Genomic DNA, 19,689 nt, shown 5'->3' on the forward strand with positions numbered 1-19,689 from the left:
AGAGAGGGTTCATTACTTGAGTAGTAGCATGTGGAGAATGAATAGCTCGATCTAAAGAAGCCAATGTCTCCAAAACCTACAAGTGTCACAAAGCTATTGTGTTAAAAGACAAAGCAAATACAATCTTACTTCAGCAACAACGTCATTGATATGAGACCATGTAGCATACCAGAACCCAAGATGGTCCCAACACATTATGCAGTCTATGTGCAATGTTGAATAAAGTCCTCAAAGCCTAAAGAAATCAATCATTATTAGAAATCAAGAATCACATTCAAAATTGGGAATTACATGTCAACCATTTACTTGTACCTTACAATTAACAAAACAATTACGCATGAAGAATGAGAGAATACCTGCACATTCTTTGTAGTAAGGACAATACTATCTCTCTGATCAGATAAATGTTCAAGACGCTTTGACCCAGGTGACATTGTTGCACTAATAATACATCAAGTAGTATAATGCTTTTAGTATAAGTAGAAGATGAAAAATCAAATGAAAACCATTAAAAAAAATCATTTTTTATACTAAAACCAAATAACTTAATATAGGTACCTAGGAATCAAATACATGACGCAAAATTCAGAGCATCAAAATCATAGCTAGGCCCAAAAGATATCCACCTTATAACATATAACAAACTTGGGAAAAGGACACAGTTTTAAAAGTATCACTTTCATCCTCCACCAAAGGAAATAGAGCCTAATGAACATTTAGGAAAGATAAGGTAAATGAGCAATTTCTTGCTTGAGTAAATGATATGCCATCTTCATAGGATAATGGGAGAAATCTACTGTGATAGCCGATAAGTCAGACGTGCTCTAACTAGTTTCCAGTACTGTAATCATAGAGACCTTAACTTCCAAAAAATATAATCTGCGTGGTTGTACCTAATATACAAGTGTAATCCCAATCTTATTGTGTAGATGACCGCACCTTAATAAAATAAGTAAGCTCCTCAAAACAGCACAGACATGAAGAAAAAGGTGCATTTGTTTCAAGGACATTTAGTGTCTGGATCTTTACAAAAACAGTCAACTTCTGGGTATGTTTATTTATTGTTTATAAATATATTTAAAAGTAAATAGACTCGCTTCCTATTCAAAATAAAGGGAGAAATTTTCTAATTCTGTTTTTTTTTAGAAAGCTCTTTACTCCTCTCCTCTGAACCCACTTTTTTATCTCTTATCCTTGATTGTGTCAGTTCCTCCATCCCCTCATAATCTCTACAGCCAATTTCTTCTTTGTCATTGCCTTCTGCTACCACATAAAGCTTCAGAATTAAAAGTTCACCCTCTCCAAGATGCCATCCTCCTGCGCCACTTGGTGAAGTTCTTCCAGTGACACCTAATTGGTGTACCATTATTTTCCTGTCACCAACCCTGCACCGGCCTTTAGTAGTGTCAACGCTTACCTTGCAGCAGTGATGACTGATGAGCAAGATGATCTGTTGTGCACCACTAATTGGTTTTTGAATTATACTAATATTATTTCATGCTCTAAAATAACAAGTTCAGTGTCCAAACTAATCGAGAAGAAAAAAATCTTACAGCAATGGACTTTTCTAACTTTCATTCATAAGAGTCCTCGTGATCCTAAATGATCCAGTAAAAACAGGCAATTCAGATATTCTAAAGAATTCTGATAACTTAGTTGTCATCTTACATCCTAAGAGAAGGAATAAGAACCCAAAGATGTGATTATTGCAATGGAAGATATGCCTTGTGTTTCTAGCATTAGAGAAAAATGAAGTCCATTATTTTTCTCCTCAGAGGTTAAACATCTCAACCATAACTATGCAGTAGATAATTTTAAATAATATGACAATGGGAGTGCAACCAAGATTTTTTTCAGATCCAAGCTATCAGCAGTGACATAATAAACTATTAGTGGCAAAGCATTACTATGTAAATTAAATGTATTGCAGCTGTTAATTATTTTGACCACATTTATCAGACTTTGCCAACTACATACCTTTTCTTTTCAAGATCATCAGGAAAATTGATAGTAAATTTGCACAGAGATGCAAGAAAAGAGTTTAGAGGTTCTACAGCACGAAGAACTCCACATGCCTGTGGCACAAAGAGAAATTCATAGTCTAATAATAAATTCTAGACATGGAAATGCTCAATTAAACAGCTTCAGATGTTCCTTATACCTGAGTAAATGCTTGATATCCTTTTAAAATTTCCAAAATAATAGCTTCTCCTTGTGATCTTCCAAGGCATGACTCCATGTTAGAATAAAGATATGAGATTTCACTTACTCCTGCTTAGGTAAACAAAACTCAACATACCTCATCAAGATAAGGGAAAGAGCATCCAAGATGACCAACCACAATGAGTCAACCAATGCCATAGATAGGCTTGCAGTCTGACCCATCCATTTAGCCGGTGGATCATTGTCACATCTTGGGGATTCCAGCTGGAAGTTTCAGCAAGCAAAATCAGAAATAAGATCTCTCGTAATTTTCTCAAAGGAAAAAAAAAAGAAATCGCATAGCATCTCACTTCACCAATGTCCATAGCTTCATCTGTCAGAGTAGCTACAGTAAACACAACTCCCAATAGCCCTTCAACAGCCAAGGTAATTGCATGAGCTTCACTAGCAACCACAACGGCAGCATTAGAAGCATCATTGTCAAGACTCCACTCCACCCCTGCAGAGAACATTGAATAAAGTTGCAGCTGCCAAGTTAGAGCCATGAACCATATCTATGTAAAAACCTTACAAAGTATCAAACACTTAAGTTTTTAAGGAAGTGTTATACATCACAAAAGGAGTATCCAACACATCACATGTCATGTTCAAGTTCAACATACACAACAGTTTTGGACACTTCTGAAATTCAAATTCAGTCACATGTAAGCCACATAAAAAACTGTTGATGTTGGCGTTTGTTTCAGACATGGCTAGACAATAGTATGTTTCACCTTTAAAAGTATCAAGGGAACACAATTGACAATTAGATGAAAGGCTTTGATTCAAGATTACTTCAGGGGAGACAGACATATAACAATTTATTACTGTTGCATTTGCATGAAAGGTCATCTATTCACACTATTAATTGACTAAAATTGTTGGTTCTTTTGTTATTACTTTTTACTTATAAATAGTTGTTCTTTAGTATGACCTGCTGCTGCATTTTCTTTTTATTAGCTAGACACAGTTGAGTCCCCTAGGGGCTCTATTCAGCATGTTTAGCAACAAATAGTTTGTTGTTGCCCCAGTTCATGCCCAGAAGTAGGTACGTGAAATTGGCATCTGGAAGGTTTTCAAACTTGAACATTTATGAGGCAATTGATTCTTTCATTTGATTTCTAATTACAAGTTTTTGGCATATTAGATACAAATAGTCTGTTGTTGCTCCAGCTCAAGCCGAGAAGTTGGTACTTGAAACTGGTATCTAGGAGGTTTTCAAACTTGAACATTTATGTGACAGCTGATTCTTCCATTTAATTTTTATTTATAAGTTTGCCATAATTTTTTTTGTATGTTTTTACTTCTTAATGGTAAAAGTTTAACTTCATATCTTCTCAGATTTCTTTCGTGAAAATCTGATGGGATCTTACTCTTAATTTGTACATATATATATATATATATTTGTGTATATGATATAGTATATATGTATATGTACATAGGAAAACCTGTATGTTCGAACGGGTTTTCCTTCGAACACGGTCGAACGTGCGGCATAATGCCGTGCATTCTTTGTTTTTTTGAAAAAATGACAATTAGCATTTTTCCACCCAGAGATTTAGTGGTGGTCAAAACCACCGCCAAATCTCGAGTGCAAAGATAAATAAAAAAAAGACGAATTGTCGCCATTCGATCAATGGTGACGCTTCGTCCGAGTATCATCAAACACTTTATGTGTTTGATGATACGGGTTACTCTATGTACATATATATGTATATATATACTTTTATATACATACTATATATATTTATCTATTTTGTAATATTATATATATATATATATATCATATATAAATATATATATATAATATATAATTGGGGACAAGTCAAACTGATTTGACCTTGACCCCAACGGCTAGAATTCTAGCCATTGGAGGCCTCTCTCCCACTTGTTATGCTCACTCTCTCTCTCTCTCTCTCTCTCTCTCTCTCTCTCTCTCTCTCTCTCTCTCTCTCTCTCTCTCTCTCTCTCTCTCGTGTATAAATAGGGGTGTTCTCCCCTTTGTAAAGTTAAGCTTTTGCAAGCTTGTTTCATTGAATAAAGTATATTTTTTATATTGTGTGCCTTATTGTGTGTATTCCCTTTGTGGGATTTGTGAGTGTGTTCCTTAGGAAACACTTTTGTGATTCTCTTTGTGGGATTTGTAAGTGTGTTCCTTAGAGAACACTTTTGTGGTTATCCACTCAAGTTGGAGTTGGGGGACTACTGGAGACTCTTTGAATCTTTACATGGTATAAGAGCTAAATTCTTTTTTTATTTTCATTCAAGTGTTCTTGATTGAGACATTGGTGGAGTGTTTGTGAGATCGTGATTGTGCAAGTATGCATCATTAGAGCATTCAAGTGCTTGCGTGATATCGGTGGAGTGCTCACATTCTCCTTTTTGTTTTTTCTCTTCTTTTCTATCTTCTTCTCTTTATCCCTCTCTCAAACCATTCTTTGTAAAATGGATGACAATGAAAATGTCACTATTAAACCCGTGAAACTCAATGATTTAAACTATGTAACATGGGCGTCTATTATAAAACACCTTATTTGGGGAAAAAGGTTGTGGGAACTAGTAGATGGGTCTAATCCAGAACCCAAGCTAATTTTCACCAAGGTAGAAGGTGAGAAACAGGTTTCACTAACCGAAAGTGAAAAGACTAAAGCCATTACCAGCTATGAGAAGAAGTTGAAAGAATTAACAATGGGACATGCCAAGATTATGTTTTGACTCATTAATAGTGTAGATGTTAAAAAATGCTCTAGACTTGCCAAATTCGAACATGCAAACAAGGGTTGAGAGTATCTCAAGAGAATGTATTCTCTTAATGATATTGCATGTGTGTGTAATGTGTAAGATAGAGTTCGACCCAAGGTAAAAAAAGCATTAGAGAATACTATAATGATTTGTCCGAACTTTGGAAAGAATTGGCTCTTTTAGAGCCAAAATGGCATTGCCCCGAAAGTATTGAGCTCCGCCAAAAACAAATAGATGCAAAGCAAGTTTGAAGAGACTAAGCATATTCTTCTTCATAGAGGAAAATTATATTGAAGACACTATAGAGGAGTTGAGTATGAAAGAAAATAGGTTGAAAAAGTGTGTGGCAAGAAATGAAGATGACTCAGTCTTAGTTGTCTCTAAACCAGAAAATTATGTTTGTGCATATAAACCACCTCATTATAGTAGACAAGGAAATAACTATGATAGAAAGAAAATTATTTGTTATTATTGCTATGAACCGGGATACACCAAACCCCAATATCCTAAGCTAAAAGGGACGTTAGAAAAGAAGGTTGTTTCGGTTGGCTCTACACAAAAGTCAAATGACATTCCCACTGTTAAGATGAATATACTTTTATATGTATATATGTATGTACATATATTAATATACAACAACAACAACAACTACGCCTTCATCCCAAAACAATTGGGGTCGGCGATATGAACCAAAAAAGAAAATCATTATGGGTCTTCCACATGAATCCTTCTCCTCCAATCATTTCTATCCAATACCATGTCCTCGGTGAGGTTCAAAGCATTCATATCATTTCCTATCATCTCCATCCAAGTCTTCCTAGGCCTACCCCGACCTCTTTTAACTAATATATTTTCCCATTTCTCCATCTTTCTAACTAGAGCATCATTAGGCCTTCACCGAATATGTCCAAACCACCGTAAACGATTCTCTCTCATCTTATTTTCAATGGGTGCAACGCCTACCTTCTTACGTATCTTCTCGTTTTGAATCTTATCTTTTATTGTATTTCCACACATCCATCTAAGCATACGCATCTCAACTACACTCATTTTTTGAATATGATGTCTCTTGGCAGCCCAACATTCCGTACCATATAGTAAAGCGGGCCTAATAGTGGTCCTATAAAACTTTCCCTTCAACTGCAATGGCATTCTACGATCGCACAACACTCCAGTTGCACTTTTTCATTTCATCCACCCAACCTTTATCCTATGATTTACATCTTCATCAATTTCTCCATACTTTTGAATGATAGATCCCAAATATTTGAAACAATCATCCACCGGTATTTCTTGCTCACCAAGCTTCACTACACTCCCATCACTACTTCGTTGATTACTAAACCGACATTCCATATATTCTGCCTTACTCTTACACAACATAAAACCTCTTGCTTCCAATGTCTGTCTCCATAATTCTAACTTAGCATTAACCCCAGCTCTAGACTCATCAATCAAAACAATATCATCAGCAAACAACATACACCACGGCACATTTTCTTGAATTGATCTCGTAAGCTCATCCATCACTATAGCAAATAGGAAAGGGCTTAAAGCAGATCCTTATTGTAACCCAACCGTTATATGAAAATTGTTTGTCACCCCTCCGCAAGTGCGAACATTGGTTACTACTCTTTCATACATATCTTTAATTATACTAATGTACTTGAGAGAAACACCTTTTTTCATCATTGTCTACCAGAGAACGTCCCTAGGTACTATATCGTATGTCTTCTCCAAATCAATAAAAAACCATATGCAAATCTTTGTTCCTCTCTCTATATCTCTCAATAAGTTGTCTAAGAAAATGTATAGCTTCCATAGTTGATCTTCTAGGCATAAAACCAAATTGATTCTCCGATATTATGACAACCTTCCTTAACCTAGACTCAAACACCCTCTCCCAAAGTTTCATAGTATGACTCATGAGTTTTATACCACGATAGTTTGTGCAATCTTGTATATCACCCTTATTCTTATATAGAGGCACCAAAGTACTCTTCCTCCACTCATTAGGAATCTTATTTGTCCGCCAAATCTTATTAAAAAGATTTGTCAACCATTCTAAACCTTTCTCTCCCAAACATTTTCAAGACTCGATAGGTATACCATCTGGGCCAACTGCCCTTCTTGATTTCATTTTCTTCAAAGCCTCTGCAATTTCTTTCTTTTGAATCTTGCGCATGAAGTCACGATTCATCTCATGAAAAGGAATGGAGATGTCTCCAAGATCCTGAGCATGACTTCCATTAAATAGTTTATCAAAATAATCTTTCTATCTCTCCTTAATCTCCTCATCTTTGACTAAAACCCTTTGCGTTTCATCTTTGATACATCTAATCATACCCAGATCCCTCGATTTCCTATCTCTCATATTTGCAAGCCTATAAATATTCTTCTCGCCCTCTTTGGTATCCAACTTGTCATAAACCTCCTAATATACCTTATCCCTCGCATTTCGAACTACTTTTTTAGCTTCCTTCTTTGCTATCATATACTTTTCCAAATTCTCATTATTACCACTCTTACTTAGATTTCTATAACACTCTCTTTTAACCTTAATAGCTAATTTGACATCCTCGTTCCACCATGATGTATCCTTACCTAGCGGTGCATCGCCTTTAGACTCACCCAATACTTCCTTAGCCACCTTTCACATGCCACCCACTATCTTATTCCACATTGATTCTGAATCATCCTCGAGACACCAATCAGCTTCCTTAACTACCTGCTCTACAAACATTCCTTGTTTAGCTCCTTTCAGTACCCACCACTTAATTCTAGGATCTATCATATGTCTATCCCTTTTGCGGCATTGTCTAATTCTAAGATCTAAAATTAAGGCTTTATGTTGTGTAGCTACACTTTTTCCCTGTATAACCTTACAATCGATGCAATAACTCCTATCTCTCTTTCTAAGTAGGAAAAAATCTATCTGACTCGTATTAACCCCACTTTTAAATGTTACTAGGTGAGACTCCCTCTTCCTAAACCAAGTGTTTGCTAAGATCATATCATAGGACAAACCAAAATCTAAAATCCTTTCTCCACTTTCGTTTCTTTCTTCTATACCATAGCCTCCATGGATACTCTCAAATCCATCCTGACTAATGCCTACATGTCCATTAAGGTCATCGCCGATGAAAAGTTTTTCTCCATAAGATATCCCTTGTACTACTCCATCTAAATCTTCCCAAAATTGATGCTTAATGAAATCATCTAAATCTACTTGAGGTGCATAAATACTAATAATATTAATAATATCCGTACCTAATACTAATTTAATAAGTAAAATCATATCACCCTTCTTACGAACCTCAACTATATTATCTATAAACTCACGACTCATAACAATCCCTACTCCATTCCTATTCCTATTTATTCCTGTATACCAAATCTTATATCCCCAAGGTTCTATCACTTTTGCTTTCTCACCTACCCATTTGGTCTCTTGTAGACATAAAATATCAATCTTTCCCCTACACATAACATCTACTAACTCTACCAACTTACGAGTTAAAGACCCTATGTTCCAAGTGGCTAACCTAATTTTATGGTCTTGGACCAACTTCTTTACCCCCACCCGTCCAACAAAGTGAGGGAACCCTTGCCTATTTGACACCACACCCGGGCGCCGATGTGACGCGTCGCTTCTGGGCGACGACCTAGCAACCCTTGCTCATTTATCACTGCCTTCGGGCCTATAGAGTACAGCGCATCGCTCAGTAGGGAACGCCCCAACGAAATTTGGTCATCCTAGGTTGACTAAGATTGGACCTTAGTCAACCTTGGTTGACTATGTCTAGCCGTTGGACTAGCCTATACGTATGAACATATATTAATATATATATATTATATATTTGGTCATCCTAGGTTGACTAGGATTGGACCTTAGTCAACCTTGGTTGACTATGTCCAGTTGTTGGAGGCTAGTCCAACGACAATAACTAGCTTCCAACTACTAGAAAGTTCTCTTGCTCCTCCTTTAATCTCTCCATCTTCTACTCTTTTGCCCATATATATGGGTGGGTGAGTCCTTTTGTAGCTTGAAAGAGTGATGGCCACTATTAGGTATTTCATGCGTGTTTTGAGAGTAATATGTTTCATCACTTGAAGCTTTTTTGGAGTGCATCGGAATCCATGTTATTTCATGACACCCATATCTCAAGAATCATCTATTGGAAGAATGTTTCTAGCTCAACTAGTGGAAGCACTTCAACCTCTTCTCAAGGGAGCATTTTCTTCAATTAGAGCCTTTGTTTCATCTTTATTCAACCCTCGTAAATTTTCTTGGCATATCGACTTCGGTACATCATTTCACATGACCCCAAACCATGATATATTATATGAATATCATAACAACTCAAGTGTGTCAAATATATTTACAATCAATGGTATATCTCTTCAAATTGAAGGAATAAGAAAGTTTGAAAAGGATTTTTCAAAATAAAAAAGGTTTTTTATTCTAAACATTCGACACATTCCTAAATTAAACCTAAATCTTTTATTCGTCTCTCAGATATTCAATTATGGGTGTAACATTTTTTCTCTTCAAATGAATGTTTGGTGTAGGATCGCCAATCGGGAAAGCTGATTGGGCAAAGGCCATAGAGAAGAAGGGTTATATTATATGGATTTTTTAGAAATACCCAAAGATGTTTTTTGTTGTGATGCCCAAAAATTAGATTTGAATACATGACATAAAAGATTAGAACATCCAAATGTATCAAAAATCTAATATTTTTCAAATTTGAAAAAAATTTGTAATCTTAATGATTCTCTTGTGAAGACTATGTTCTTGGAAAAATGAAGAGATTATCATCAATGATAGAACTTTTGTTTCATCTAAACCACTTGAGCTATGTTTCGGATCCCGCACCCATATTATCTAAAGGTGAATATGCATATTATGTCATATTTGTGGATGACTTTACTAAACACACTTGAATATAATTAAGCATAAATTTGAAGTCTTTTTTTATTTTCAAAATTTTCATAAGTTGGTTAAAAATAGGTTTGAAAACGAAATTTCTAAAATTCGTACTGATTCAAGGAGAGAATTTGTAACAAATGGTTTTAAAGATTATCTTAAATTTTATGGCATCACACATCAATGATCTTGTCCTAACACACCAAAACAAAATGGTTAAGTAGAAAGAAAACATAGGCACATCATTGAAACTTCAAGAACCTTGCTTATTGCTAGTCATATGCCAAAGATTTTTTGAGCAAAAGTTGTCTTTAACAGTTGTTTATCTTATAAACAGAATGTCATCATCCTCTTTACAAAATATTTCACTGATTGAAAAACTTCTTAAACTCTCTCCTGACTATGCTAGACTACGAATCATTGGTTGTAAATGCTTTGTATTAACCAACAAAATGAGAAGTTTTCTCCGGGAGCTATTCTGTGTGCCTTTTTCAACAACCAAAAGAGATATCGGTGTTACGATCCTAAGACTGAAAATTATATATTTCTAGAAATATCTTTTTTGGAAAAATAAAATTTCTTTGATAAAGATCAAGCTAAGGAAGTAACTAAGTAATCATTTTTATTTGATCTTGGTTCCAACCAAGATATTGATGATTGTGATTGTGATTATGATTTTGAGAATGTTACTGAATCAAGAGATAGGGAGTCTCTTGATGAAGTTCCTCATGATAATCAAACTTGTTTACAATACTCTAGACGGGGATGTCCTAATCATCCATGTGCACTTGAAAAAATCTCTAATTTAGATAAAGAACTACAAATTAGGAAACCATCTAGAGTTTCAAAGAATCTATCAAATTTTGTTTTACATGATTCTTTTTCATCTAAATATCAAGCATGCATAGCCTCAATTCACTCATATGTAGAACCTTCATCTTATGTTCAACACAAAGAATACTCTGAATGGGTTAAATCCATGAAGATAGAACAAAATGCATTAGAAAATGCTCAAACTTTGTCTATTCAAGATCTTCCACAGGGAAAGAAACTCATAGGTTGTAGGTGGGTATATAAGATAAAAACCAAGAGTGATGAGACTCTTGAGAGATACAAAGCTAGGCTAGTTGTCAAAGAATATGCACAAGAATATGACATAGGTTATGAATAAACATTTGAACTTGTTGCCCTCATGATCACAGTTAAAACCCTCATTGCAGTTGCTTCAATTAAAAATTGGTTCATATATCAAATAGATATTAAGTATGTATTTTCAAATGACAATCTTATGGAATAAGTGTACATGGAGGCGCCTCCAAGTATGGGTATACCTCAAGGGAAGGTTCTTCGCTTGCTTAAGGCATTGTATGGTTTGAAACAAGCTCCCAAAGCTTAGTATGATAGATTTAGCAATATTATGCGTGATATTAACGTTAGATCCTGCGTGATTGACATTGCTTTATTGGTTAAAGAATTTTGATGCAGGTATTGTCATTCTACTTCTCTATGTTGATAATATGATACTCACTGGAGGAGACACACAAGGAGTTCATCATATTACAAATATTCTTAAAACTAGTTTTGAAATGGCTAATTTGGGTTTTCTACGATATTTTATAGGAATAGAAGTTGCTTATTCCCTTAGAGGGTATTTATAATCTTAGTCTAAGTTTGATTCTAATATTGTTCTCAGGTCTAGTATATCACATGACAAGAAGGTTGACACTCCTGAAGTAACAAATGTCAAAATGAAAATTGATGATCCAACTCCTTATAGACAGCTTATCGGAGTTCTTCCTTATTTGACAATTACAAGACCTAAAATAGCACACGTTGTACACACAACTAGTTAGTTTCAACACACTCCCACATCTGTTCACATAGGAGTTGTTTTGCGTATTATTAGATATTTCAAAACTTTGATTTCTAGAGGTATGTTTATGTCTTCCTTATCTGCAGTAGACTTACTTGCATATACTGCTGAAGATTGAGGAGGTGATCCTAATAATCGGCACTTAACCACGAGTTTTTGTGTTTTCTTAGGTGAATTGTTGATTTCGTGGAGGTGTAAAAAGCAACAGAAGGCCTCTCTCTCTCCTCAACAGAAGCCGAGTACCGAGCCATGGCTACTATCACAATGAAGGTGGTGTGGCTGATAAGATAGATGGTTGATATGGGGATAAAGACTCTAGGAGCTTCAAAGATGTGTTGCGACATCAAGAGTGATATCTACATTGCCAGCAACAATACTTTTCACGAAAGAACGAAGCACATCGAGATGGCCTACCATTATGTTCGAGAAGAATACCTTCAAAGGACCATTGATTTGCCCTATGTCACATTTGAATATCAGCTAGCAGACTTTTTTACCAAATCTCTCCCTGTTGTTAGGTTTCACTTCCTTTTAGGCAAACTTTTGGTAATCCTTCTGTAAGTTTGAAGAGGAGTGTTAAATTATGTATATATATATAATGTATACGGTATAGTAAATACGTATATGTATATATATACATATATATATATAGTTTTATATACATACTATATGTATATATCCATTTTGTAATATATATTATATATATTTATCATATACGAATATATATATATATATAATATATAATATAATTGGAGACAAGTCAAACTGATTTGACCTTGACCCCAATGGCTAGAATTCTAGTAGTTGGGAGGCCTCTCTCCCACTTGTTATGCTCTCTCTCGCTCGCTCGCTCGCTCTCCTTTGTAACGTTAAGCTTTTGCATACTTGTTTCATTGAATAAAATATATATTTTATATTGTGTACCCTATTGTGTGTATTCCCTTTGTGGGATTTGTGAGTGTGTTTTTTAGGAAATATTTTTGTGATTCCATTTGTGGGATTTGTGAATGTGTTCCTTAGAAAACACATTTGTGGTTATCCACTCAAGTTGGAGTTGGTGGACCCTTGGTTCGTGATTGAAGACTCTTTGAATGTAAAACCCACGTTCTCAAAAAAAAAAAAAGATGTTGGGTCGGACCCGAGACACGCGAACGGGGTACTCCACCCCACCCCCCCCCCACCCCCCGCGATCTCTTTTTAAGAGAGGGCACGGGTTAGGGTTGTCAGGTAGAAGAACCCTAACCCTCCGCCGCAGTTGCTCGCCCTCGCCCCTCTTCGGCGTCTCTCCTCTCCCGTCTGAGCTTCGGCGACCCATCGGCCGGCAGGCCCTCCCCCTTCCCGACGACCCGGTCGGCACAACCTCGTCGACCTCCGATTCTCCGCCCTCGCTCTCAAGCGTCCCGTAACCTGACAACCCCCTTTGTTCCCTGCAGCTCGCTAGAGTCCTCACTGGGCGACCGACCTCGTTTGACCACCTCACCCTCCTCCCTCTGGTTCCGATCAACACCATTGCCATCGCCGACGACCTCGTAGGTAAGCCGCTATCCCTCTCTCTCTCTCCACCTCTATCTTCTTCTCCCTCTCCCTCTGTGTTAATTGGAGGGCCGATAGGAGGCCGATAGCCCCCTGTCGTGCCCTCCCTCATGCTCTGTCTGCTAGAGGGTCGGCAGGAGGACCGCGACCCCTGTCGTGCCTCCCCCTCTCTGACTTTGTTCGTCGGAAGGCCAGTAGGGGGCTGAGGTCCCTACCACACCTTCCCCCTCTCTTGGAACCCTCGTCGGAGGGGCGGCAGGAAGCCAATAACCCCCTGCTGCACTCTCCCCTTCCTCTATTCCTTGTCGATTGACCGACAGGGAGTCGGTAACCCTCTGCCGCATCCTCCCTTCTTTGTGATCGCCAGGGGAAGGGTAGAAGCACGACAGCCTCTGTCGTGCCCTTTCCCCCCTCTCTCGGTTGAGGCCCTGTCGCCTCTCGATCCCGACAGTTAGGGTCTCGCCCCTGCTTCCTCTCGGGATCCTGGTGACAGGGGCATGCCCCCTATCGCCTCTCGTGTCCGACAGAAAAGGGGTGAGGCCTTTGTCGACTCCCGTTTTCTAGCAAGCAGAGGCAATGCCCCTGCTACTTGTCTATTTTCTGCTGGCAGGTGGCTCGCCCCTGCCGCCCTTCTGTTACAACAAGCAGGACCGACTTGTAACCATGTCTGAAACCCTTGGTGTTCGGCTCGATTACCCGGTTGTCCCTCCCTTGTTCGCTATTAATTGTATAGCATTTTAAGTGTTTTCACCTTTGGCAGTTCTCGCGACGGATCTCACTCGTGCCCCATGTCCCAAGCGTTGGTTCTGAGGTACGGGTTCTTTCTTTTGAATCATGTGAGAAATTGAATACTGATTCGATTTTCATGCAATATTTAGTGCAAATCCATGGTTAAAGAGTGATTTTATGTATTCACTCAAGATTACATGGATGAGGATTCATAGATCGTCTTTTATATGGGTGTTTTAAGTTCTTTACATATAAAAATTCTGTGTATGGGTTTTTTTATACAAAAACAAACTCATATTGGGTTATGATCGAGATTTATTTCTATTTGTTATGATCAAGATTTATGCTTATATATATACCTTAATTTGCGTTTTCTGTTCTTGAATTGGGTTCATGCTAGATATAGTTTGAATGACTTGATCGATGCTTATAAAACTAATTTTTATAGGCACAGTTAAGATCAGTGCTTAGGTGATGATTAGGTTTGCAAAATTGTTTTCAAGTTCATTGACTCAGCAAATTGCATATGGCTATATACAGATTCTCATATGAAAAGTTCTCATGTTATCCCCTGATTTATATGGGTTAAAGATTTAGTTTTTCTTTCTACGCATGTGAATGTATGGACATGTGCATGTATTGAATACATGGATTGTGAAAGTTTATTGTTATTGCACTCGCATGGTTATATACTTGTATGCATGTTTTGCTAGAGGTGAATCAAGGAAAGAATGATATTTCTCTTGTGCTTAGAATTGACATGTTATGCTTGATTTAGACATTAGTGCAAGGTTGCTTGCATATGCATGTGCATACATGAAATTGATGTATTTTGGCACGTACCTCATGGCGTGCATGTTCACATATTTTAATTGGAACTGGTTCATGAATAAAAGTATGTATTTGACTTGAGTATGCATCTGAATTGAACAAAGACGTGCTTATGAATATTTTTGTGGCATACACATGATACATGTTTGCATTTCTGAATGTGCATATAACTTATCAGAATGTGTGGTGTGCATGTATTTTGGTTCTTGAGATATGTCAAGATTTGGAATTATTTATATGCTTTGACTTGATGTGATGTGCTTAAGCATCATACTATATGAAGTTTGTTTCAAATGCATGTACATACATGCATTGATGTGTGTTTCCCATGTAGATAAATGCATGAGTTGTTCACTTATCCCAATTGAGATGATTCATGAGTGAATGCATGTACGTGGAATGATTTTATAAAAGCACATGCACATAAATGGTGAACACATGCATATGAATGTGACATATCATGCACATGGTTAAATTGACATATATAAATATGCATTTGGAAGCATGATTGCAAGTTGTTATAGTTTTTGCGTATGATGCATCAATGATCTAAATGAATCATCACAGGCTTGGAGAGTCTTGAACTTTGGTTGCTCTTTCTTTAATTGTTTTAATGCATCACAAAAATCACATTTATATTATGGTTTTAATTGCGTTGTTCTATTGTTGCCATGGGTGGTAGACCGTGAAGAGCTGCGCATGTTGATTTGCGAGCTTATGGTTGCATGTTGATTTGCAAACTTATGTTATTAATTTTGTATGTTGATTTGCAAATGTAAAAGAGATGAATTAATAACAAGATAAAATGAAAGTAAAGAACAATGTAATTTATGTTTCCTTGATGTCTCTTCTTTAGTGTGAGAATCTTGGAGGTTGTGGTTTGGAGAAAACCGTAAAGATACAAAAACTCGGTGATGTTCTTTTTCCTAGCTACGGTTTTAGGGAGAGTCTGTCACTTTGCTTGGGGGTGGTGACACAGCTGTTGTTGTTTTGGTATACCAAGAAAAATGACACTTGTGGATGCTGATATTCCAGGTGTCCCCGATAGGAATGACAGTGGACCGGGGGAAAGCGGGGCCCCGCCTCGCCCCGTTTGGACCGGGGATGAAGGGTATGAAACGGGGATGGAGGCGGGGACGAAGGTTAAAATCCATCCCCGTCCGGGGGTGGAGGCGGGGATGGACGTGCACTTTTCCTCGCCCCGTCCCCGCCACGATCCCCGCCCCAACCTCGCCCCGACCACTTTTCCCTGCAATATCCCTGCCCCGCCCCGCCTCATCCCCGTTTGAACTGGGGATGGAGGACATGAAACGGGGATGGAGGATAAAATCCATCCCCGCCAGGGAGGCGGGGCGGGGGTGGAGGATAAAATCTTGAAGCGGGACGGGGGTGGAGACCTTGTCTCCCGCCCCGCCCCACTGTCGTCCCTAATCCCCGACATTAGATGTTGTTTTCTAATGTTCCGATGGATAGTGTTGTTTCCTGATATCGGTCGAGGGATAAGTTTAGAACTCAGTAATAAAATATAAATTGTGTGTTAAGCTACTTTGGGAATCTAACTTGACCTCGGGGATTTTACCTGTTTGGTGTATCCGCGGGCAACGGTAATTGTATGCATTTAACAAGGCATGCATATGGAAAGGAAAACTTTAATGAAAGATAATGAAATGTTCATGCATTGCACATAAATCATGCATATTCCTGCTAAGCATTAGAACATGCACATTTTACTTGTTCCCTTAATCGTTACATGATGGTGAATGCATTAGGTTTAATTTCTAGTGCATGTTAAATGTCCTGCTTATTTAAATTGTGATCCATGATATTGCTTAATGATTCTTCATGCTTAGAAATTATTTCTTGTTGCATGAATGCTTAATTGAAATTATGAAGTTGTCATAATTGTTTTCCTCTAAATAATTGTATGAAATCTTATTTGTATTCGTTATGCTCACTTATTTCATTAGAAGTACATGTGCTCAGGATTTCGGTTCTGGCACCCTACTTCTATGGTTTTTTGCAGCCGCAGGTGATCGGTGAAGCGACTGGTCTATGGGAGAGTTACGAGTGTCACATTCTTGCTGGACGGTTCATAGAGGGACAATGTGGCTTAGTTTTTCGTTATTTACTTTTATGTCATTTAAATAACTCTAATATGTCTCTTGCAATTATTGTTTAAACATTCTTTCTTCCAAATAAATGAATAATGGTTTGGTTTGGTATGGATGATAAGTGTAAGCTCTATTGTGGTGTGTGTGGTTATCCAATTGGGAGCGGAACTGTAAAGGCCTCAGATCTCTGAGAATATTTCCGCATTTGTTTAAAAAAAATCGCATTTTCAAGGGTATCATGAGTTGGGGTCATTACATTGAATCTTTACACTTACCCTGCCAAGAAATTGGTGATAAGTTCGCCAAACACTAAGGTCCTAATTGCATAACAGTCAAGAAACAAGACAACTGAATCACCCTATTGGCACGATTAGACCCCAATACACTAGTTTTTGTGCATCATATGTTCATTGTATGCTTGAGGTGCGTGTAAATCTGCTGCTCCGCACTATATGTCTGTAAGCTACTAGTCAACAAATATTCATACTCACTATCTCTCACGTTGTACAGGACAACTGATAAAGAGATTGTGGTGTTTCCAATAAGAGACCCGTCTACAAACTGGCATCATACAAGTAAACCATTCCTAGAGGAAAAATCTTGCCAACTAGAAAGGCTGCAGGGATAAATCTAGTGACATGACAAAAAACTGCACAGTACAAAAAGGAAAAATAGAAGCAGGTGGAGTATGGCCTAGTGCCTTGGTAAACCATTAGTATAAGAGCATACCTTTAGCCTTGCTGTTAAACATCCCAGCAACAGCTGCAAGACTTTCCTCACTTGTATCTGGAACCTAATAAACAATTTGAGACCCAGGTCAAATAATGGACAATGTCATCTTGTAGAATAATCTGCCCCTCAAATTTACATCTCACAATCTTACAATGAGAGCAACATTCAATGTTAAACTGAAAACTTAAAGGTCTGGCACAGTTTTAGCCAATCCATGTAGAAAAAAAGAACATCTTTAGTTAATTCCAACACTTCATATCATCCTATATAATGGATTTCTGGTATTTGGGAAAAAAAGATAGAAGTTAGCTCTGAGATTATTACTCAATAAATTCTGAGTAAAGAGTAGGAACCGCCCATTGGTCAAACAAGGAAAACTCCCTAGTTACATATGGCTGATAAGAAGGCTTTCCAATTTTATGAAGGCATATGAGAAACGGGCTGACAGAGTCATTATGTCCAGCAATGACTACATTATTAGAAATGCAGTACACTCCAGCCTGTAGTATTTTATTATAGTCTCAACTTGAATTGTTTATGCCTAGTAGCCAAATTGAGCAAGCCATGATGTTTCAAGTCCTTACATGTTCAGTTTTTATAATACTTTTGGACTGTTTATCATGGACTCACACAGAATTGCTAGATGATGTAAGTGTAAGAAAGTGAAAAATGCACTACAACAAATGTCTCTCAACAAGTTCTCACAAATACACCACAACAACCACAAGGGTTCACAAAGAGAATTCAAGAATACACACTACACGGAAAGGGTATACAACATGAAAAATAAATAACTTTATTGAGTTGGGATAAAAATCCCACACAAGAGATGGATTTACAAGGGGAATAGCCCCATATTTATAGAGAGGTAGAGAGGAGCCTTAAGGGAGCTGTTGGACTCCCCAACAGCTCTATTAGAGCCGTTGGGGGGTCCAACGGCTCCTTTGGATTTACCTTTTTGAGTCAAAAAGGTACCTTTTTGACTAGTCAAAAAGGTAAAGGCCAAATCAGTCCAATGAGGGACTGGTTTGGCTAATCCTAGTTGTATTTCAACTAGAACTAATTAAACTAAAAATCCTAACTAGAAAGGAGATAAAACATTACATGTCTATGAGATTACATATGAGATATTATATGAGATTACATATTTTAACAGTAAGAGCCAGCTTCATTCGCCATCAAGGCATTGACACTCTCCTAGAAAGATAAGAAAAAACAAATACAGTGCAAAAGCTTCACCATGTGTTCATCTTTGTATATAATGCAATAAATATAAGGCAAATATTGCAATTTTTTCCTTCCACTAGCAAGCAATCTAAGCTACTTTTAGATGTCAACAATTACTTCAGCCAATCAATAAAAAAAAACACAGATCAGGCTCTTCCATGTGCAATGTGTCATTTGAAAGCCAATTCTAGAAGGGGAAAAACACTAAACCGTGATTGCACAGAATAGAATCTTGAATCAAAATTTACATTTCATAAAGTTATCAATCTCCAAGTTACTAAACCTAGGAAAACAATAGTCACTGAAAAACTCAAGGAATGACAAGTTCCTACCAAGAAAGAACACATGCTATACCACCCGGATTATTTTGACTTTCATGAAACCAAGATCAAACAAGTAGACCTTGCATATAACAAATGTATCCAAATGCATTTGAAGTAAATCATAACAAATGTATCCTTGCATATACAAATCTGAAGTAAAATATGAATGCCAGAAACTAAAGGGATCAAATAAGTAAGGTAAGCTATATAAAAAGAGTTCATTTAACCTGTATACTAGAAACAACCCGAGCCAATGCTCTAACCATGCCCTCCACAACGTTGGTGTTTTTAGGGTTCCTACAAAAGATTAAAATAAATATAAAATTCTCACACATGTTCAAAAATATAGAACACAAGTAAAACAGATGAAATCAACAGTATCCAATTATAAGTCTAAAACGGACCAAAAAATATTACAAGTCTAAAATGAACCCCAAAAAACTTTTATTTTCCGCA

The 19,689-nt window shown here is 37.2% G+C and overlaps 1 protein-coding gene across 3 annotated transcripts in view; it reads right to left on the bottom strand.

The window, feature by feature from the left end:
- Positions 1–19,689, bottom strand: part of LOC149830669 (uncharacterized) — an 80,492-nt gene that overhangs the window by 40,094 nt on the left and 20,709 nt on the right. For all 3 annotated transcript variants that reach the window (XM_090016674.1, XM_090016676.1, XM_090016675.1), the window contains 9 exons: positions 19,461–19,530; positions 17,681–17,744; positions 2,514–2,662; positions 2,300–2,427; positions 2,162–2,219; positions 1,978–2,075; positions 357–441; positions 170–235; positions 17–76 (listed from right to left, as the gene is read on the bottom strand). In XM_090016674.1, the coding sequence (XP_089872800.1) occupies positions 17–76; positions 170–235; positions 357–441; positions 1,978–2,075; positions 2,162–2,219; positions 2,300–2,427; positions 2,514–2,662; positions 17,681–17,744; positions 19,461–19,530 (778 nt within the window). The remainder of the gene's footprint in view (positions 1–16; positions 77–169; positions 236–356; positions 442–1,977; positions 2,076–2,161; positions 2,220–2,299; positions 2,428–2,513; positions 2,663–17,680; positions 17,745–19,460; positions 19,531–19,689) is intronic.

Source organism: Nuphar pumila, chromosome 8 (assembly GCF_984573655.1).
Source record: "Nuphar pumila chromosome 8, dmNupPumi1.hap1.1, whole genome shotgun sequence".
NCBI classification, from domain to species: Eukaryota; Viridiplantae; Streptophyta; class Magnoliopsida; order Nymphaeales; family Nymphaeaceae; genus Nuphar; species Nuphar pumila.